This window comes from Rhipicephalus microplus, chromosome 4 (assembly GCF_043290135.1).
Source record: "Rhipicephalus microplus isolate Deutch F79 chromosome 4, USDA_Rmic, whole genome shotgun sequence".
Classification (NCBI taxonomy): domain Eukaryota; kingdom Metazoa; phylum Arthropoda; class Arachnida; order Ixodida; family Ixodidae; genus Rhipicephalus; species Rhipicephalus microplus.
In genome coordinates this window covers 151,149,617-151,170,061 of record NC_134703.1, presented here as the reverse complement: position 1 = coordinate 151,170,061, position 20,445 = coordinate 151,149,617, and the positions used below count along the sequence as shown (strand labels likewise).

General features: G+C 45.0%; 1 protein-coding gene across 2 annotated transcripts in view; it reads left to right on the top strand.

The window, feature by feature from the left end:
• The window catches only part of LOC119172409 (hormone-sensitive lipase), a 33,686-nt gene extending 16,198 nt beyond the window's left edge, over positions 1 to 17,488 (top strand). For both annotated transcript variants that reach the window (XM_075893749.1, XM_037423491.2), the window contains 3 exons: positions 484 to 702; positions 1,015 to 1,574; positions 6,558 to 17,488. In XM_075893749.1, the coding sequence (XP_075749864.1) occupies positions 484 to 702; positions 1,015 to 1,574; positions 6,558 to 6,770 (992 nt within the window). In that variant the 3' untranslated portion in view covers positions 6,771 to 17,488. The remainder of the gene's footprint in view (positions 1 to 483; positions 703 to 1,014; positions 1,575 to 6,557) is intronic.
• The last annotated feature ends 2,957 nt before the right edge of the window (positions 17,489 to 20,445 follow it).

The window sequence follows — 20,445 nt, the reverse complement described above, 5'->3', positions numbered from 1 at the left end:
AACTATGTCGGCCGCCTTCACGACGTCATATCACATTTCTCTCTCTCACTACAACTGTCTTTTTTCTCAGTCAACTACTGACTAGAGTTTTTGCAATTCTATAGCCATCGACACGGTTGATAACCTTATCTTCTTCTATACATGGCTACATTTGACACCTATGTAAGTATACTGCTTCGCTATTAAACGCAGTTATGAGTCAGCGCTGTGCGGGTAATTTTCGTCAGACCTTGTCTGTTGCACTGTTCTTACATTTGCTACTATGGTATAAGTCCAGGCGCAAGAATGTGGGCATATTTTTCTTTCATTTTGCACTACTTCCATTGTTAAAGGTTTATGACACACCTGCTTTCACCACATTAAAGCTTGTACCTAAGTTGTATTTCGGCGTGCTCACTTTGTCATAACGATAGCTCCTTGTGTGTGCTTTTGCATGCACTAGTGCAGCTGTGTGACGTTTTTTCACGTTTTTTAATCTTGCAGGCTGGACAGGTGAGCGCATCTGCCTAGCCGGGGACAGTGCGGGCGGTAACTTGTGCCTTGCGCTGAGCCTGAAGATGATTCAGCTGCAGTTACGCCGCCCCGACGCCATGTTCTGTGCTTACACTCCAGTCATGCTCAACGCTCATCCATCTCCATCCAAAGTGCTCACGTGCATGGACCCACTCATACCGCTTGAATTTCTGCTCACCTGTGTTCACGGTAAGCTTGCAGCTGGATTAGAATAACCCGAGGGAGTATGTACAACTCGTGTAATGGCCGCAGTTTTTTTTTATAGATTTGGGTGATAATCGAGGGTGCAGTGACATAGAGAAAAAGGCGATTGTTTTTCTTCATGCGATATCTTATGGGTTGTCCTTTTCCTCCACTTCATTTGTTCTATAAGACACTTGTTTTGTCAGGGATTGTCTCGTAATTGAAGGTCTTGTATGTAATGGCTGTTTTCGAATGTTGCATGAGCTTAATGCACATGTTAGGTCGTGTATGAATGCTTGCTGATCTGTTATCTTGCAGCCTATGTTACTGTGGAGCCGAATGACACTAGGCAGCAGGACGCCAGAAACACACAAGCCATCCACACAGCAGTGGAGGCATTGTCACTGGTGTCGAATAAGGAACACGAGCCGGACAGTGAAAGCTTGCATTCAAAAGGAAACGTGTCTTCTGAAGAGTCCCAGAAAGAACAGCCGCCCCCTCGTCGCATTGACGAGCACGAGAGACTGAACGATTTACATCAGGACTGTGCAGATCGTGCATCGCTGCCAGCTACAAATGGCATAGAAGTGAACGCTGGCGAAGAGCAGGTCATATTTGAGATTCCCGCTGACCTGTCGGCATCGTTGCGGCGCAAAGCGGCAGAAATGAGCAAGCAGAGCTTGGAGAAGGTATCGGGGCCGGCTTCGAGAAGACGACTTCCCAAGACTCGTCGGGAAGCACTGCCATGGTTTCATCCAGAAAACCCGTCCCGGTTGAAGACGTTGGAAGCATTGGTGGCTCGAGCGGAGGATCCGTTGATGACGCCGTACTTGGCTTCGGATGACTTGTTGAAGAACATGCCTCCTGCTTACTTTTTGGTGAGTAAATTTGTAGGCGCGAACGAGTACAAAGGGAAATTCTGGTGGCCTGTATCTGTCAAGCAAAATTTTATGAAAAAATCATGAATGATAACTGATGAAAAGTATGGGGAGGGTGTTAGGATTTATTTGGTCATTTGTAAAAGTGGGCTGCAAGAAAAAAAAAAGAACACCTCTTGCAGTGCGATTGGTCTTTAAACGCTTTCTTTTGAACAATGCTGAAGGTAGTTGAACTTGGAACTCCTAGTTTGTCTTCTGGAAGAAACTCTTTCTCAGTTTTCCTAAATTAACTTGGCATGTTTATATGTTATCACTTAGGGCCTTAGCATAATTGCCCGGCAGTTGCATCACTTTAATCGCACAATTTAAACACATTATTCAGAGTCACTCACAGAGCATGTGTTTACAATAAATGTCCTGCTTCTGTTATTTGAATAAGCCGAAATATTTTTTGACTTGGCAACCTTCACTTTCACCTTTGAGGAATCCTGAAAGCTTCTGCATCACAGCAACATGAGTGCACATTTCATTCATTCAATCATTCATAGTTTATAGAATGGGAAAGCTTTGTTTATTATAAATTGAGAACTGTTTCAATGTGTGTTCTACTCACCCATGGATTGTGTGTTCTGCTCACTGCTGAGCAGGTGTGTATGCCATCGTATGCATGGTATGAGCTGATTAAAGAGAAAGTGTGGAGTTAAATCACAACAAATTATTTTTATTCAGGCATTTATATATGCTGACATGTGTCGAAAAACTTAGTTTTGATGTCTACTTGTGCGCCAATGCCATGCTTGTAAGGAATCCCCTTATCATGCTATCAATCTTAAATGCTCTTGGTGCCGTCGTGAACGTTTTTGTGACTTTAAACACTTCGGCTTTGGACAAAGCTACCAATTTGTGTGGTGGCTTGCATAATGTGCTGAGTGCTCTGTGATGCTATTTTTATACGCATTGTATTGATTAATCGCTCTGTGCATATTCCACGTCTTCTAAGGCCTGGTATATACGCAGAGGCCCCAGTTGCATGTCGTGATACTTGTTATAGTTCTTGTCTCAATTGCAGCTCTCTTGCTTTCTAAGTTATTGCTGCAACTTCCATTAAAAGGGCTGTGACACAGCCACCCAAAAATTTGTGGCCTTCAGTGAAAACTAGAAGTAGGAGAGTCTGTTACGTCTACACAGATGAAAAAAGTGTGCCGCAAAAGAATATGTCGGTGCAAAACGAGCCCTAGAAGCCGCCAGCTGTAAACCACGCCCTTTGCCGGCGACCACCATTTGCCATAGTAACGTGTGACGTAACGTGCAGCAAGCAGCAATCTTGTTGTCTTTGCTTAAGTTTTTGCCACTGCATATCATTCAGCTTTAGTGCTGGAATGAAGAAAGCTAAAATATATCAATTTCATGTGCAGCTGACAATAGAAGAGTAGCATTCGCTGTAATGCTGATGCTTGCACAGCTACCATGTAGCTAGTTGCTTGTTACGTCACGCACGCAAGTGTGCCTGTGTTGCGTGACTCTCGGGCCACTCCTGTGTTTATAAAAATAATCAATTTTAAATTGAGTACCCGGCCACATGCACTAAAATTTTGCCAGCTTATTTGAGAATGCACAGAGATTAAGGGGGGACGTGGCAAGTAAAACTAATTTTTTTATTAATGTACTGTTTGTGATGAAATTTGGTGTGTGTATGTGGATGATTGTGAGGATTCCAAATATGAAAACCGTTTTCAAATACCTCTTGTACTTTTTGAGTTACAAGCATAATTATACTAATTAATGCTCTTCACACTTAAAGAGATAATTATTGCTAAATGAAATTATTTTTTCATATTATTATGTTCCCAAAGCATCAACTTGTGCAAAGAAGCTATTAGTTGATTTTTCTAGTTCTTGTAACCATAAATAAAATTTCCAAAACATGGATGTTGTTTTGCGCACACATCGCAGTAATTATAAAATGTGTTCTAAAAATTTTAAATGATGAGTAAGAAGAGAGATAAAGCTTTATTGCACTGCTAAAGGCCTCCTGAGCCTAGTGCAAAAAACGGAACGACTCTATCAGTCTTTGTTAGAAAATGACAGATGTTCTAGCGAAGGCACATAGGCGAAAATCAAGAGTTGAGAAAACTGACTTTGAAAGTTCACTCTTGTTTGGAAGTTCACAACATGCCTAAAACACTCAGAATCCTCCTGGGCAGTAATCCTGAGATGCTGTGGCCTTGGCCTCTGTAGAGCGCAACCCAGTTTTGCGCTTCTTTGTCGTGGAACAATGCGCCTTTTGAGCCCTCTTTACCCTTTTGGCATCCTTTTCGGCTGCTCGCCGCAAAGAGCAGTCTCCTGGATTGAAGCCCAGTTGAGCAGTGATCTCTTGCAGCGCACTCTTGCAGCCACCATTGAAACGGCAGACTGCATCTGCAACTGCACTTTCCACACTTCGAAGGGAGGCGAACTGGCTCTTGGACTGGAGTGACCAAATGAGGCTGTTCATACTCTCCACAGCGTTCTGGGTTTTTCCCTGCGCACACCTTTCAAGGAGCTCTTTGTTCGAGAGGCGCTTGTAGATTGGCAGCAGTGCCACTCGCACGTGAGGGGGCAGTTTATGTTTGTGAGGCGGCAGCGGCTCTCCCTTGGCCAATGCCTGATTGTGCGGGCACCAGGAGTCAGTCCCACTTGGGCACAGGTTGTGGTGTGGATCCTGGTCTGTGGATGTTACATGGTAATAAGTGGCCATGATGGCCCTCTCCATGCCAGGAACATCGTTGGGGTGGCTCTTAATGGCCCAGCCATAATAATTCGTCAACTTCTTTATCAGGCCCTGCGTCAGCCGGCCTTTGCCACCCATGCTCAGTCCTCGGCCTTTGGATTTGTGCTCATCAAGAAGGTTGCGCAAGGAAGTGCCCATTCTTTTTTTCACATGGTTCACACACTCCTGTTTCTTAATCACCATGTAGCCATACACCTTGTCTTGCGTGAGGGCAAGGTACGTACGGCTGTCACCGTCGCAGAGCACATTGATGTATCGAAGCTTGTACTTGGTAAACGATCTTTCAAACATGATCCTAGCTGCTTCTACTTCCATTTGGCCTGCATTAGCATCGGTGTTCTTTTGGCACTGTGGCTTGTGTTTCTCAAGCCACTCCTCATAGTTGTCGTCACCAGGCTTGGGGCCAACAGCACAGCCTTGGCAGTAGTTGGACAGGACACAGTGGTCCAAGACCAAGCCTGTGTACAGCTCGATTACACAGCCCACGCCAATATGACTTGTGTGCCCCCTCGTCATCCACGTGCCGTCGTAAATGACGTCAATGTTGCCTGGCACTCCTCCTAGGTCCTTGTAAATGTCATGCACCTTCTGTGCACTTTCTGCTTCAATGCGGGTGGCAGCTGATGTGGTGGCAGGGTGGCTGTACTTCCTTTGCAGTCTCTGGTAGGACTTGTGGTGCAGTGCTCGATGCGAAATGTCCATCGCAGAAAAAATGTCATTTATGGCAGATTGTTTTCTGCCAACTGACTGCACAGCCCTCAAAGCACGCACGTTTACCTCAAAGGGGTTCGTTTTTTGTTGCCCGGAGCACCTCGGGGACGACCACGCACTGTTCACTCTGCCACAATTGTCACAAAAAAGTTCCATCCTCGCCGCGAGTCCAAGGCAGTGCGTAGTCTCGAGGCGTATCGACCCTTCGTCGCACTTGTTGCACTTTACTGACGAAAGCAGACCGTTCAGCATCTTCTTATTTACAATGAAGAATGTGGAGTCCTTACCGCCGTCATTTTCGTCGCAGCCTTCGTTCAGAAGCTCGAGCTTCCGCTTTGAAGCGGACTTCGATGCTACAGCATCCAAAACATCCCGCCTTGTCTGCGCCCGCTGCGCGATTTCTTCACTGCTCGGAATCTGGGCCGAAACTCGCGATAGAATGTTCGACGCGCGCACGCCCGGAGTTGCAACGGCTGCCGACGCGGTGCCACCGCAATCGGGTTCGCGAGAGCGTCCATCACGGTCGACGGCATCCGGCGGTCTGACATACGACGATGTGGCACCTTCCACACTCTCGGCCTCACAACAATCAGCGAAGGGTCTGAGTAGAGGCTCCGTGACGCTTGAAGAGCATGCTCCGTCCGGAACTGCGACTGGGACGGCAGCCGCAGTCGTCTGCCCTTTGTTCCAAGCTTTCCGACGCTTGCCGTACTTGTGGACGCTCCGGAACTTTTTTTGCGGCAACATAGCACCGCAGTATGAGCAAGCACTCAGAAGAGACCACCGGTGTAAACAAAGCTTGGTAAAAAAAGCACGCGAACTATCACAAAAACAGCAAACTGGCAAAAAACGAAGCGCACGCCGGATGATTCTCGACACGGCGGCCGCAGATGCGCTCGCGCTTCCAAGGTTGCCAAGGTGCGCGGCGCAGCTTTGACCAGTAAGAGGTCGCGCCTGCTACCACGTGACCCGCGCAGCCAATTGCCGTTCTTCGTTTTCGTTTTTTTACTTGCTCCTCGCGCTTTTATTTTCACTCGGCGAAATACGAGACCGCGACCATCGGGAAGCCGGCTTTCTCCTCTTTCCAAAGCTACCAAAATGGCGGCCCACGGTCAACAACTTGGCGCGTTTGTGCTGCGTGAACAACACCGTTTCAGGGGCTTTTTTTTCGCACTTTTCGGCGACTAGCCTCGGCAAAAACACTATTTGCGGGATTTGTAGCGCACGTTTCGCTGTAATATTTTAGAACAAGGAAGTTGAAGGTCTGAAGATTACGAAAAAAAATAAATCAGAAAATCGCATATTTTGACCAAAATCGGCACTTTACTTGCCGCGCCCCCCCTTAACTGCATAACACAGATTATGATAAAAAGGCCATAACACGCAGTTTTTTAAGTAAACAACCAGTCATACTGTGAAAGATATGGCATTTTGGGGGTGCAATAGTTACCAATTTTATCAATTTTTATGACACAGAGTGCTTCTTCATTTGTTCTGTGCAGTGCCTTCACTTTGATCCAGCTTTAGACGACATGATCATGTTCGCCAAGAAGTTGCGCACTCTGGGCTGCCAGGTCACTATGCGTGTACTGGATGACCTGCCGCACGGGTTCCTTAACCTCTTTCCTCGTGGGAACGAGGCCCTCGATGGCATTCAGTGCTGTGTCACTATGCTCAGGGCTGCCCTTCATATGGAGACACTGGGTGGAAAATGAGTATTTTTTATACGCCCGATTTACATCCAGTGGCCGAATAATAATAATAGGGGCAGTTTTTTGCGAGTGAAACTTGTAAAGAAGCTAGGAAACACCCTAGGCAAGTCCTTTAAGCACCCACTTGCATTGCTTTTGAATGTAAGAGGTCCTTTATTATATTGAGATTTACTAAAGCGTTATATATCATTGTTGACAATTTACAATGAAACTATGCATTTCCCGTAAGAGGCCAAAGTAGTTGGAGGTTTGCAATTATTTGTGTGGCGAAGTGCAGTACTTGTGGTGTATTTTGGAATGAGTAGTTCGGTATTTAAACATATGAGAGCTTTACATATCGCTGCCAGCAGTCAGTAATGTTTACAGGGTGTTGTGAAATGCCTTATCACGCAAAATAAGGCCTGCCTGTGAGTGCATACAGGTTTATTGTTGCTTGTGAGGAAAAGACTGCTATTTTATTGATCCGGTGAAGGACGATCATATCACATTCGTGCATGCCTTAATCAGAGAGCTGATTTTGTAACTAGGAGGGCCCTTGGTCATAATATTGAACAAGAAATCGTGAAGCACGAAAGCACTGAGCACTTATTCAATGGCGAATTCTTTTACAAACACTTTACAGACAGCATCATGGAGATATGAAAATACAAAGCAGGAAAACTATCAGCGCTCTTTTTCGTTTTCTCTACTATTTAGTCTATTAATGATGGTTCAATGAGATTAATATTTCTAGCTCACCTGTTTCTCTTTTTTTGTTGCGTGTGTTGTTAGTCACAGCTGTGTTATTTTGATTTATTGATATATGGGGTTTAACGTCCCAAAATCACCATATGATTATGAGAGACGTCATAGTGGAGGGCTACAGAAATTTCTAACCCCTGGGGTTCTTTAACGTGCACCCAAATTCGAGTACACGGGCCTACAGCATTTTCGCCTTCATTGAAAGTGCAGCCTCTGCAGCCGGGATTCGATCCCACGACCTGCGGGTCAGCAGCCGAGACAGCTGTGTTGTTTAAGCTTGTGTGAATATTCAAATGTTTGGAATATTTGAAGGAATAGTACAGTATTCAAATTCGTTTCGAATAAAATTTAAATTATTGAAAATTTCGAAGTGTTCGCAATGAATGAATTTGTATATATTAGTCCGTATCGAACCGCCTGTAACAGTGGTTTCACTGCAGTGTAGAGTGCTGTACCGTGAAAGCACCTACACAGATGAACTTCGCTCTGCCGCAATGCTTCACTTTAAATATAAAGGGGCACTGACACAAAATTTCGCGACCTAGATAAACCTGCGGAATCGATTACTGGGAACATGCGCATATCAACAGCAAATATTGCCTAGAAGGTATCCTAAATCAGTTTTGAAGCTTGCGTGAGCGGTCGACTCCACTGTGCTATAGACACCATCAAAAGGGACCCTTGGGGACCGCTAACTCTTCTCACGTAACCATGCTGCCGCAAGTTATGAGGACTTCATAGCCGCCATTTTTTCTTCAGTCATGTTTCCTCCAGCAGACTACGAAGGCCTGACGACACGTTCCTGCGCTTTCTCTCTCCATAGGAAGAGGGCGCGACGCCGCGTCAAAATGCCATGCACCAACGTGTTGCCACAGGTGCGCGTGGTCAGTCCTTTACTCGGCAGCTGTTCGCGAGTCCGTGGCCTTGGTGCACGCGTTGAAAGTTTTGTGTTTGATGATATTGCTGTTCTTTTTTCTCTTCAAAAAAGTTCTTGATGCAAACCACGTGGAAGTGCGTCCCAGTTTCGTTTGCTGACATGGTCAAGCGTTGCACCAGCTAGGTGGGGACAGTTTCACTCGGTGGCTTGTCCTTTTTGAAACTGAAACTGGCACTGGTCAGCAATAACGAGCCAGTGATCGATTGTCTGTCACGTGCTGCAGAAAACGATGTATCATGTTATGACTAAGAGGCCCTCAGGAACACATTGCAGCAAGAAAACGCTAGGCCAAAACTTTTGTGTCAGTATTCCTTTAAAGGGGCCCTGCAACACTTTTTGAATTCCAAAAGTGTGGTCAGAAAACGCTGGCAATCGATGGTCGAGATTATCGAGAACACATGAGCGAAAGATTGTCACGCAGCACGTGGCCTGCAATTCACAATAAATTCTCATTGTGAGATAAAAATTGCTTTTTTCTCTGGGCAAATGACGCCACCAACTCAAAAATTATTCGTCACAGCCGTTATATCAGCCATTACCTGATTTGAGCATGGTGCCTTCGGTCGTTACTGGGGCCACGGCGGGAGGCCACCTTTTGTCCACACAAACGTGCGCGATGCCACTGACAAGCTGCGTATTCGAGGGAAAAAAAAGAGAGGAACAGTTCCCAAGTGTTACGAGTTATGCGAGACATATTTCCTTTCCTCATGCTATCTCTCCCTGCTTAGCTTCTAGTGCTTTCGTGGAAACGAGAGAAGAAAATGAAATTGCAGCGTGCAACAAATCTCATCAACTTCGCTCATACTGGGCGAATTCTAAAGATGTTTGCAGCAGTGAATTTGTGAGGCAACAAGCTTCTGAAGTGAGTCCATTCCATTGCTACCTGAAAAAGTGTTGCAGGGCTTGCTTAAATGAACACATTACCCTAAAATCAATTCATCATTTTTTTTAAAGCTTAAAAGCTTGTTATGATGACTTATATGCTCCAAGTATAATAAATTTTGGCATGTTACATATTTTACAGGTTGTCACTTGCATCCTACCAAAGGTCAGATTCTGCTACTAGTCAAAGTTGTTTCAACTTCCTCTGAACAACAAAAAAAAAATTTGCATAGAGGCTTTATTTAAATATAAACATATTGTGCAGGTTGGTTAGGTTATGATAAATATGCCTATTGTTCTTTGTATGTTGTATATATTGTGAGCGCGACAAGCGAATGACTCTTTATTCTCTTTGATATCATCCTCACCTGCTCATCTTCTTCATCTGTAGATATCATCACCAGCGTGATTTAGCTCGAGCCTGGCTCAATAAACCGGTTCCTCACAAGTGGACGAATGAGAGCGTTGGTCGCCGCACGTAGAGTTGGGCCGCCATAAGGTGTGGTGACTTTTCGAAGGCGGGGACAAAAATCGGCACGAATAATCGAAACGGCAGCGCCAGTGTCTACAAGAGCCTCAACGCGTACACCTTCTACAAACACTACTATCAAATTCGATGGCCGCTCTGGAGGAATTGTTAGCTGTCCGGTGGATGCTGTTTCCCCTCCTAAAACTGCATTGGGGAGTTTTCCGCGTGGGCGTTCGTGGAATTGGAGGCGGGCCGCAGAAGCGACACTGAACGGCAACCTGCGGCGAGACGTACGGGAATTCCCAGGCATGTCCGTATGGTAAGTAAGAGACGGTGAACGGTAATAGGACGATCGGGAGGGTGGTCGTAGGTAGTTCATGGTCGGACGGAAGCTTCGATGTTCTTTGGGAGCGTAGCCGCGTTGCTCGTCTTGTTGGCGCCTTCGACAAAGCCGAGCGATATGTCCTCGATAGCCGCAGTAGTAACAGATTGGTCGAGGGGGGCGCTGAGGTGCGTAGTAAGGTGGTTCACGCGCTGGCGGTGATAACAAAGCCACAGGCGTATGGTGTGCTGTTGTAGGCACAGAAACGGTGGGTGCGGCAGAGAGCGCGGCAACTTCGGCGTACGTGCGCGTCTGGCGCACGCAGGGACTGTTGGAACACGTCGGACCCGATGCGCAGGCGATCTCTTGTTTAATCAGGTCTCGTAAGCTATCTTTTTCAGAAGGGAAAGTAACTTCCGCAGCACAGGAAGAGCAGCGCCCATGCAGCTCTTCACGAACGATGTCCCGAATAAGCGCACGCAAGTCGAGGGGTGCAGGCAAACGAAAGTCGGTGGAATCGTAGCAAAGGTGAAGAGGCTGAAGCTTGTCAAGTCGCTGACAGATGGTTATCACGTCCTGGGTGGTGGCAGGATTTTGCGTGGCGAGGGCCTTAAAGGCGACAGTGTTAATGCCTTTAATAATGTGGCGTATTTGGCCGTTCTGAGACATGCCGGTGTTAATGCGCTTGCACAGTGCAAGTACATCCCCGATATAAGAGGTGTAAGATTCACCCGGCAGCTGCGTGCGTTCAGCGAGTTTCTTCTTTGCTGCCTCAGTGCGAACTGCAGGGGCACCAAATATCTGACGAATTTGCTGCTCGAAAGTGTCCCAGTCGGGAAGATCCGGGTGGTGGTTCCAGAACCAAGTTTTCGCAACATCGGACAAATAAAATGGGACGCTGCGCAACTTCTGTGGATTGTCCCACCTGTTGAAATCGCTGACGAGGTCGTAGTTTTTGATCCAGTCTTTGACATCATCGCCTCGGAGACTGGAAAACACAGGTGGATCACGCAGGCGAATGCTGTTGGGCGGAGCGGGTGGCGGTGGCTGCAGTAGGACGGCGACGTTGGATGGGCCAGGGTTTTCTTGGGCCGCCATGGCAGGGGGTTGTATGCGACGACCCGAGCGGAGCTCCAGCGAGAACGGGCGAGAGGACTTGAGGGAACGAAAAGCACAGTCCATCACTTGTGAGGAACCGGTTTATTGAGCCAGGCTCGAGCTAAATCACGCTGGTGATGATGTCTACAGATGAAGAAGATGAGCAGGTGATGATGATATCAAAGAGAATAAAGAGTCATTTGTTGTCGCGCTCACAATAAACTATTCGAATTCGATTCAAAATTATTCGACCAAAATGTGTTGTTGTATTGGCATTTACATAAGTCTTCTGATCAGCTGGATTCCCATTGTAAGATCTACTTAATAGGACAGACACTTGCTGGTGGTATCAGCCGAAAGAGCCTCGCCTATGGAAAAATGTGTTTTGTAGTGTCCAAGAAGAGCAATGTTTTCCCTAATAAGGGAAAACCTATACTTTGTTTCTTCACGAAAAGTTGTAAAATATGGCATGCAGTGCCTGATGCTGCAAAAGACTAAACAATTGTAGCATACCTGATCACATGGCCTTCCATTTATGTATGTGTCTGTTGGACTTTTGTTTAATGCTCCACGCGAATCCCTTTATGAGAGACATTGATTATAAGAGATTGTTGATCGATTGATATGTGGGCTTAACGTCGGAAAACCACCATACAATTATGAGGGACGGCACAGTGGAGGGCTCCGGAAATCTCGACCACCTGGGGTCTTTTAACCTGCACCTAAATCTGAGCCCACGGGCCTCTGAGTAACGAGGATTTGATCCCGGGACCTGCAGGTCAGCAGCAGCGTAGCTTAATCACTAGATCACCACGGCGGGGGGATTATAAGAGATGGTAGTGTGTTTACATTGAATTAAGTGTCAATAAGAAAATGCACGCGTGGCACCCTGCTTATAAAGCACCTCATACAAAACACAAGAATTGCTCCCCGATCCACATTTCTTATAAAGGGCTTCAACTGTATAAAGATATAAACTTTTCTGTTATAACTTTTTGCATCACCTACAATGTGCAGCTAAACCTTTGTTTTAAGTTGAAAAGTGATTGGTTCTGTCTTAGTGCAATGTGGTGAAAACTGTCATGTGCTGCCCCCATTGTGATGATGATGCAAAGATGCAGTTTCTTTATATCTGAGTTTGCTTAGCTTGTCTATTGGAAGAATAAGGATAGTAATGGCAAGCCATGATATAGGCGTAAGCAGGGCATTAGCATGTGTTTGGTTCTGTCGAAGTACTCACCCCTGTGAAAGTTCTCTCTGGTTAGCAGAAACTAGGTCTTTCTAACTGAAGTTGATGCAAGTATTTTAGAAGCCACAAACCCGTCATAGACACCTTCCTTTAAGCATCAGCATCCAAAGAGACATGGCGATATCAATGTAAGAATGGTCTGTACAGTTATTGAACTGAAATATTTTTTATTATCAAAAGCAGTTCAGATGTTAGAAATGCAGATGGTAAATGAAAATTTTATTCACTCTTTTGAAAGACATCAGTCACTCAGGTTTTTCAGCTTGTGAGGTGGACTTTCAGCGTCACTCGCATTTATCAGTGTTGTATTGACTGACTTTCGAAGCTGGCGATGTTAAAAAAAAATAAACTTTCCTCGCCTACAGCTGGTATGAACCAAGGAAATTAAATAAAACTAAATAACCTTGCTTCCCAAGGCTGGGGTTCGAACCTGGGTCCCCCTGGTCTGAAAGCTAGCGTGCCGACCCTTCAGCCACTTGTCTATACTTGCCCAATGTGAACTGATCTAAAGTGGATGAATTTATTGCACTGGCACTGCAAAGAACAATTGGGAGGCAGTATACTTGCTATCAGTGCTTCATTGAAAGAGTATTTAGCGTTGGCAGGCTGAAAGTTATCTCCTGAACGACATGTTAAGTTCATATTAGGAATTGCACATTTCAGAAAAAGTTTAGCTTCGAGAAAGTTGCATTCCTGACCCTTATGATTGTGGGATGGTCCTTTCTTGAGGCTATTCTACGAGCTGATGAACGCTCGAAAGGATATAAAAAATACCTGGCCGATTCAGCCTGAGAACTGTGTTCCAGGGACGGCCGTTACCTATAAAAAAACGAAACACTCAAGTTAGGAGGGAGCCATACTCAATGCGATTGAAAGAAAAAACAAAAGCAGTCGCTCAGGCTTGCCCATGCCGAGCTTTGATCGCCCCCTTTTTTACAATTAGAGAATAGCTTCTGAATTTTCAAAGAGCGTGCTCATATTGAAAAAATTACGGGTACAAAACGTCCGCATACTTTTGAAAATAACCAGTGCTGGTATAGTTACTTCCAAAGGTAGGTTTTTCAGTGTGCCTTGATAATTTTGTTGTCACTTTTATTAAGTACACTTAAACCTTAATATAACAACCTATCATTTCTAATGAAGAAAATGAAGAACCGTTTTGTCACAGCTGCAGTGCTACTAAACTCAAATCTTATAATTATTGAATTAAAGGGGCCCTGCAACAATTTTTGAGCATGGTGAGAAAAACGCTGCCGATCGGTAGTAGAAGCTCCCGAGAACTCATGAGCCAAATATTATAATGTAGCACGCGGCCTGTAACTCACAATAAATGATCAAAGCCAGCTTAATATTGCTTTCTCTTTTCTCAAGAAATGATGGAAGATGCCCAAAAATCGTGAGGAGAAGGCCATCTATCAGCAGTTGGCTAAGTCAGCGTTGGCGCGCTCGGTCATTACAGGGATCACCGCGGGAGGCCGCGAACTGTCCACGTGTACACGCACGATCACACGGAAAAAGTCGCGTATATGAAGAAAAAAAAAGTGCTCAAGGTCACGAGGCATGTGTGACGTATTTTCTTTGCCCCTGCCATCCCTCTGCTTAGCCTCCGGTGCTTTCGCTGGGACGAGAGAAGAGAGAATGTGATTGCAGCGTGCGACTATTCTTTGTAACTGCACTCGCACTGGACGAATTGTTAAAATTTTTGTGCCGTTAAATTCGTTTGGAAATTACCTTTTTTATTAAATACATTCCATGGTTACTTTAAAAGTGTTCCATGGCTCCTTTAAGTTTATTGTATCTGAAAATTCGTCATAAAGGTATATTGGTAACACTATATCTATTGCAACACTATTTTTTATTTAATTATTTGTAGCTGAGTTCGGTATACCTAGGCTTAAGTGTAACACATTTATAATGAATTTTCGGATATAACAAAGTATCTTTGTGGCAAGTGTGACTTGGTTATAATGAACTTTGAGTGTATTCGTGCGCCCGTCTGGTTCGAGGGTTGAGAAGGAGTGGTGAACCTCCTTGTGCAAGCATGCTAGTGCATTCAGGCCGGCTTTTCTGATCAGCCGTGAAACGGCAATGTGTTTTTGTCTCCATGTGCAGTTTTCACTCTGACTTCTTCCTCGTCTCATTGTGACGCCCTCGCAGAAATTATGGAAGCTTGTCTCATTGTTTGCATATGCATTGACACCGTTGCGTTACTTCACGTTGCGCAGGGCATTCACTGCAGTCATGTCGCGGCCGTTTGCTAGAGTCAGATACGTGTAAATGGTGAAGGCATTCAAATGGCACAAGCTTTCTTGACCGGAGACCCATGTTGATGTGCTTGGTTTTCAGTCTATGCTGCGTGTGTGCCGTGTCGTTGCATTTAGAAATGAAGGCACCATTGATATTTTTTTCTGGTTCCTCTTAGCGATATTAATTTTTATTCTCTGAATAGTCAGCATAGCCGTTTTGTACATACATGGCATTCTCCCGTTACGTGATGCATACCGTACTTTAGAAGATTTATTGGCTGGTACTTCGGTCAGGAAGTCTTGCCTACGAGTCAAAGTAAAATAAACTTTCGTTCTGCTATGCTGCTTTTGTCAGAGATATGTGTTATGTTGAGTAAATTAAAATGTCTTCCCATGCCCTTCCCACTGCACTTTTACTTTTTGTGGTAATGTTAAGGCAGGGCATGTTAACCTCGTTTCCATGCTTTTATTTGTCACTTGTTTGTCATGCTACGATTTGCGACACCAATGTCATTTCCTACATTCTGTTTCATGCATTCTGTGCAGAAGAGCGAAGGCTATGTGATTTTTTAGCACAGAGTCTTTTGAAGTGCGATGTAGTGCCCCTGTTTGGAATCTGTTGCGTGTCCCCATCACCTTTACAAGCTATCTGATCGGAATATCTCCACATGAATGTTTCTCTGTGTTTTGAAACTGTGATTTGCAGGGAATTCTATCCTATTTTTTATATAAAACATTTTTTGAGGCTCTGTGATGCAACAGGTATAGTTCTCACTTGTTTATAACCTGCAAATGTCAAAAGAAATAATGCCACTGGGGCTCTTACGAATTAAGTTTTCATCTCTAAAGTACAAACAATTGGTTTAACATTGCCTGAAGTTTTGTGTGTATTGGCACAGCCAGAGCAGCGCCGCAGAGGATCCAGTATTGGGAAGTGTTCCGTCCGGTGCCATGGGCTGTGTAGCTTGTAAGCTGTGAACTGATGCTTCCGTTTGCTTTATATTCATGTCCTCAAGCTTCGACAACGCAGTTTTCATGCGTTGCGGCTCTGTTTTTGACAGCCACACTGAAACAATTTATCAATAAGCGCCTCCCAAATCTCTGAAGGCATGCAATACGTGTCTTAGTCTTTTTCTAATCTTGGATTGCTGATGCCACTTGTTTAGCCACCAGCACGTCATTTGTTTTTACGCTGCGCTTTATTGAATACCGGGCAGACTAGGTCGCTGTGTTAACTGCTGGAATCGTGCCTGGCAACGACACGGATGACATCCGCACTTCTGGCGGGAAAAATGTGAAACAAGAAGCAAGCAGCTCGAAGCGTCCCGCAGCAGATGTAGACGATGCGGTTCGCCGACGTAGTTGTCACCCATGGTGCCATTTCACGGTGGTAGGGGCCATGATTGAGAAAAGTTGCTGGATGACTTTCATCTTGGTGTCTTGCACAGAGTCCCACACAATTTCTGTTCAAGGAAAGAAAGTACGACGGTGGGCAAGCTCAATGCTAACAGTGCTTGCCACATTCAGTGGACTGGGCACCAAACAATACGTTTAGACGTGCTTGCCCTCTTGAGTAGTCAAGAAGGACTGCAGGTTCTACAGTGCTGCATGGAACTACTGAAACAGAGTATACTTTTGAGACTACCTGACTGTGTCACCTTCTCACCAGTGTCCAAGGCCTTCTGTAAATATTCTGGAAAAAATTTGCAGCAGGCAATATTACATCAGCGCTGCCAATTATGAATCTTTGCTATTTTCTGTGGCCTACTTACATGCATGATTTTAATGGCATGCAGCTGCATTGCAGAGCAGGGAGCCCAAGTCAAGGTGAAATGCTTACTTGCTATAGGGAAAGCTAAAACACTTTTAAAGATGGCACAACACTCATGGTATAAAAAGTTGTCTTTGAAATCCGGTGTTTGGCGGAATCTCGTCTGGTCAGGAGGAGGCCTTACAAAAGGAGAAGAAACACTGACCACAATGAAAGTACTTTCAAAACAAGACATTTCAACTAATATGAAACATCGGTGATTTAAAAAAAAAAATATTGTTATTGAGGTGGGTGTGTCTTTTCTTGAAAAAAAGTTTATATGTTAAACACTCTTCTTGCCACAGGGCACGTAATATTGCTAACAATGATTATCATCTCTGCACACTGTGCAGCTGTAGCTTACTCAACGAATTTCACATTTTAGGTTGTCGAACCTTGTTTCGTTCCTATTGTATCATGGGCTCTGATTCGCTTTTGGTACCAAAAACTGACGTTCACGCAGAAAAAAAAAAATTGGAGCACACAAGTTGCGACATATTATTGTTAGTGTTGTGATCTGTTTCAGATTATTTCTGCTGTGCCTCGGAACGCTTACATTAAATGTTGCATAATGTGTGGTGACATTTGTACTACTATGAATATTGACTAGTTCCTAAACTGTTTGTTATCTTTTCCTTTCTTGTGCATTTTTTTGTTATAGCATCCATGCTGGTCACTATATGCTGTAGTGGGTAAGCTTATACTTTTGTGTTGGTCCTACTTAAATGAGCAATGAACAGTCAGTATTATGTTTTGCTCAAAATTGTGCTCAAAGAATACAACGCACTTTTAAGCACTACAGGCTGCCTTCTTTATGTATGCACATCGTTGGTGGTTGTTGTTAATGTAATTACGCAAAGCTGCAATGACATCATCATGTTCTGAACAAGGTGTACTGCATAGAATACTTGTGTGTCCAAAGACATTTTGTACTTTATGACGTGTATAAACCGTTCACACAAACCTAGGCATATGTGCTTTTCTTGTGTGATGTGTTTCAGTATTCACTTCTAAGAGAACTTTATTTCTTCGTATGCACAATCCATTGCCATTCCTTAGGAGAGAGCCTCGCAGAATGCTGGAAAAAGAGCACATCATCACTGTCAGAAGCAGAGGCAGGGGCTGCAACAATTAAGACAAACTGCTCATTTTGTAAAGGGAAACTTTGCAGCTGTATTGGTTTGGGCACCAAGGCAGTGATTTGTTGCAGTGGGCTTTTACAATTTGGCGCGACTTTGACAAAAGGGGAGCTCTTCTTCTCTTGTCTTTCGCATGCTAATTGCATTGTGCTTATGGGCTGAACAATTCAAGGCTGGGTGGCGCACATTTCACTTTCGTCTGCCCTGTCTACAGTTCATAGTACATTAGCATTATTATGACTGGAGCATTTTCATGAGAGCCAACATTACCTTAAGTGCCCACATTCGTCGCGATATGATGCAGTTATCTCAAGTAATAGACCTTTTCCATAATTCTAAAGCTAGCTTTCCTGTGAGGCATTTAGCCCAACTAATGTCAAGTAGCCGCATCTGTAAACAGTGGCTGCGTTAAATTAGCGTGGTCCATACTCCGAAGGAATACGCTCAAATGCGCTTGAGTGCAACGTCATTTGGAGCTTAGTGTAACTTCGATTTCTGCCAACTGCTTTCATGGGCATGGAAGTGCCACAGAGCGAGTGTTGCATTGTTTCCACAATAGGAGCGAGGGGGGAACGAGAATGCACTTCATCAGATAAGAGAGTTGGATACACCATCGCAGGATTGGAGTGCGTAGAGCACACTTCGTATTCACGCATTGGAAGTTCCTTTGTAACTGTTAAGAGTGCACTCCACTGGCTAAAGCGCACTCTGGCTCCTTAACTTAACGCACCCAGTGTGTTCAAGTGCAGTTTTATTGCACTGTGATGCTGACAATGTATACTGCTTTCTTGTCATGACAAGCATCAACACGCGAAGCTATGACCTCTTCTCTGCTTGAAGCAAGGCAGGTGCCATCATTAGTTGGGTGAACATACAGTATAGGCAAGTGGATCTGCAGATTGTGAAAAGGGTCCAACACTAGTACGAGTTACAACTAAAGATTTTGATCTCACAGTGAAGTCCGTGAGCTCTGTGCATCTTAGAGCAGTGACACCGATGTTTAGCTAACCCAATTGGTTTTCTGTTTTATGTAAAAAGCCTTTGAAAGCTCGCGTGCCATGGCATTTCTGCTACGGGCCAGTGCTTTCATTTCAGACAACAGAGGCACACATTTGCACTCTGTGCAGTGCACCGGAAGGTGCATGTGCTTATCACCTGTGACCTTTAGCTGATGGTTTCATATGAGTGACAGCACGTGCCCTGTCATTGACATACTGGCTTGTTTGTCTGATGTCTTCCTTTAGCGCTGTCATCTGGTCTCGCTTCTAACTTCAGCAATGAACGCTGGGATGGTCCTTCCTTATCTGTGTGACCCTTAACCATATTTCTGACAGATTTGACAGATTGACCAGATTTCTGACAACGATGGCTCCATCATAACACATCAACTCGCGTACTCTTACTGTGAACGTGTAGACTGCATTCAAGAACGTTCCCGGCAGTCTAATGCCCGCGTTCGAAAGTTGATGCAGTTCAAGCTCAATAACCACATTTTTTTTCTTTACCGTCACACCGATCTCCCAGACAATCAACGATTATTGCCTCGTTCCTTTTGAGCTGATATTCTTAAGGCCTATCACAACGACATAACTGCTGGTGACTTTGGTTTTCAAAAAAAATGTACGGTCGCTTGTACTGGCTTGGTCTATCCACCAGCATATCAAGGTACATTGCTTCCCGCAACCTCTGTCAACGCCAAAAGATTCCGACATCACCTCATCACCTCCAAGGGGAGAGCTGCAACCACTCCCGTGCCCGTCGGCAACATTCAAATTCGTTGGCATGGATCTCTCCCCACGACTCCCACTGGCTATGGATGGATAGTCACAGCTGTCGACTATACTTGACCCATCATTTTGAAACATCCTGCGCGATATCAGCCTCAGCTTATGAAGGGACCACATTTATTCTTCAAGACATAATCTTGCATCACGGGCTCCTTGTTGCATCATGACTTACCATGGAAAAACTTCTTTCACAAATTGTGGAGGAATTGCTCAGAAACTCTGGCACCGCCCCCAACACAACTACTAGCTATCACCCCCAAATGAACCATCTGAGTGAGCGATCTTGTCGCATGTTTGCCGACATAATATCCATCTGCGGTCTGTTTCACACGTAGGAAAAATCTCAGAGTGCATGACATCGCGGCACGTCCAACGCTGCAGTCGTGCGCCAGCAGTAGCTCGCACATGCACAGACACTTGAGGAGAGTGGTGTTGAACCGCAGCATCTGTGACAGAGGTGCGCACTGACCACATTGGCTGGCAGCCCGCTGATTTCATTGTTGCTGTGGGAACTATAGGCCATGATATTTAGTGCTAAACATTGTGCGATGCCAACCTATCAGCCTTCATTGTTGAAAATGGGGTTCTAGAAGCGGCATTTCTTTGCTATTTTGAAACGCTCCCAAGCAACAATTTATCTTTGGCAAAACGTCGGTCGGTCGTCACTCGCCAACTACTCTGAGGTTGGTCCAACCTTGTAAACCAACATAGGGCCGGTTCTGGGGATTGACAGTGGCCTTACGAAGGGCTACATCGGCACACAACGTAGGTCCGACCGCGTTGGCCGATCAGTCCGAGTGCGTGCCGCACGCGTGTTGACCATGGTCCGACCTTACATAAGCATCGATTTACGGACGGCTACAGGCCGGTTGCAAATGTTTCTTGCTCTGATTTTTTTGTATTTTGTGCATATGACATTGGCCTAGTGCACAGCCTCTAATGTCTGCATTTGTTAGCATGTAGGTACATAACACGTAATAAAAAAAAAGACTTGAACG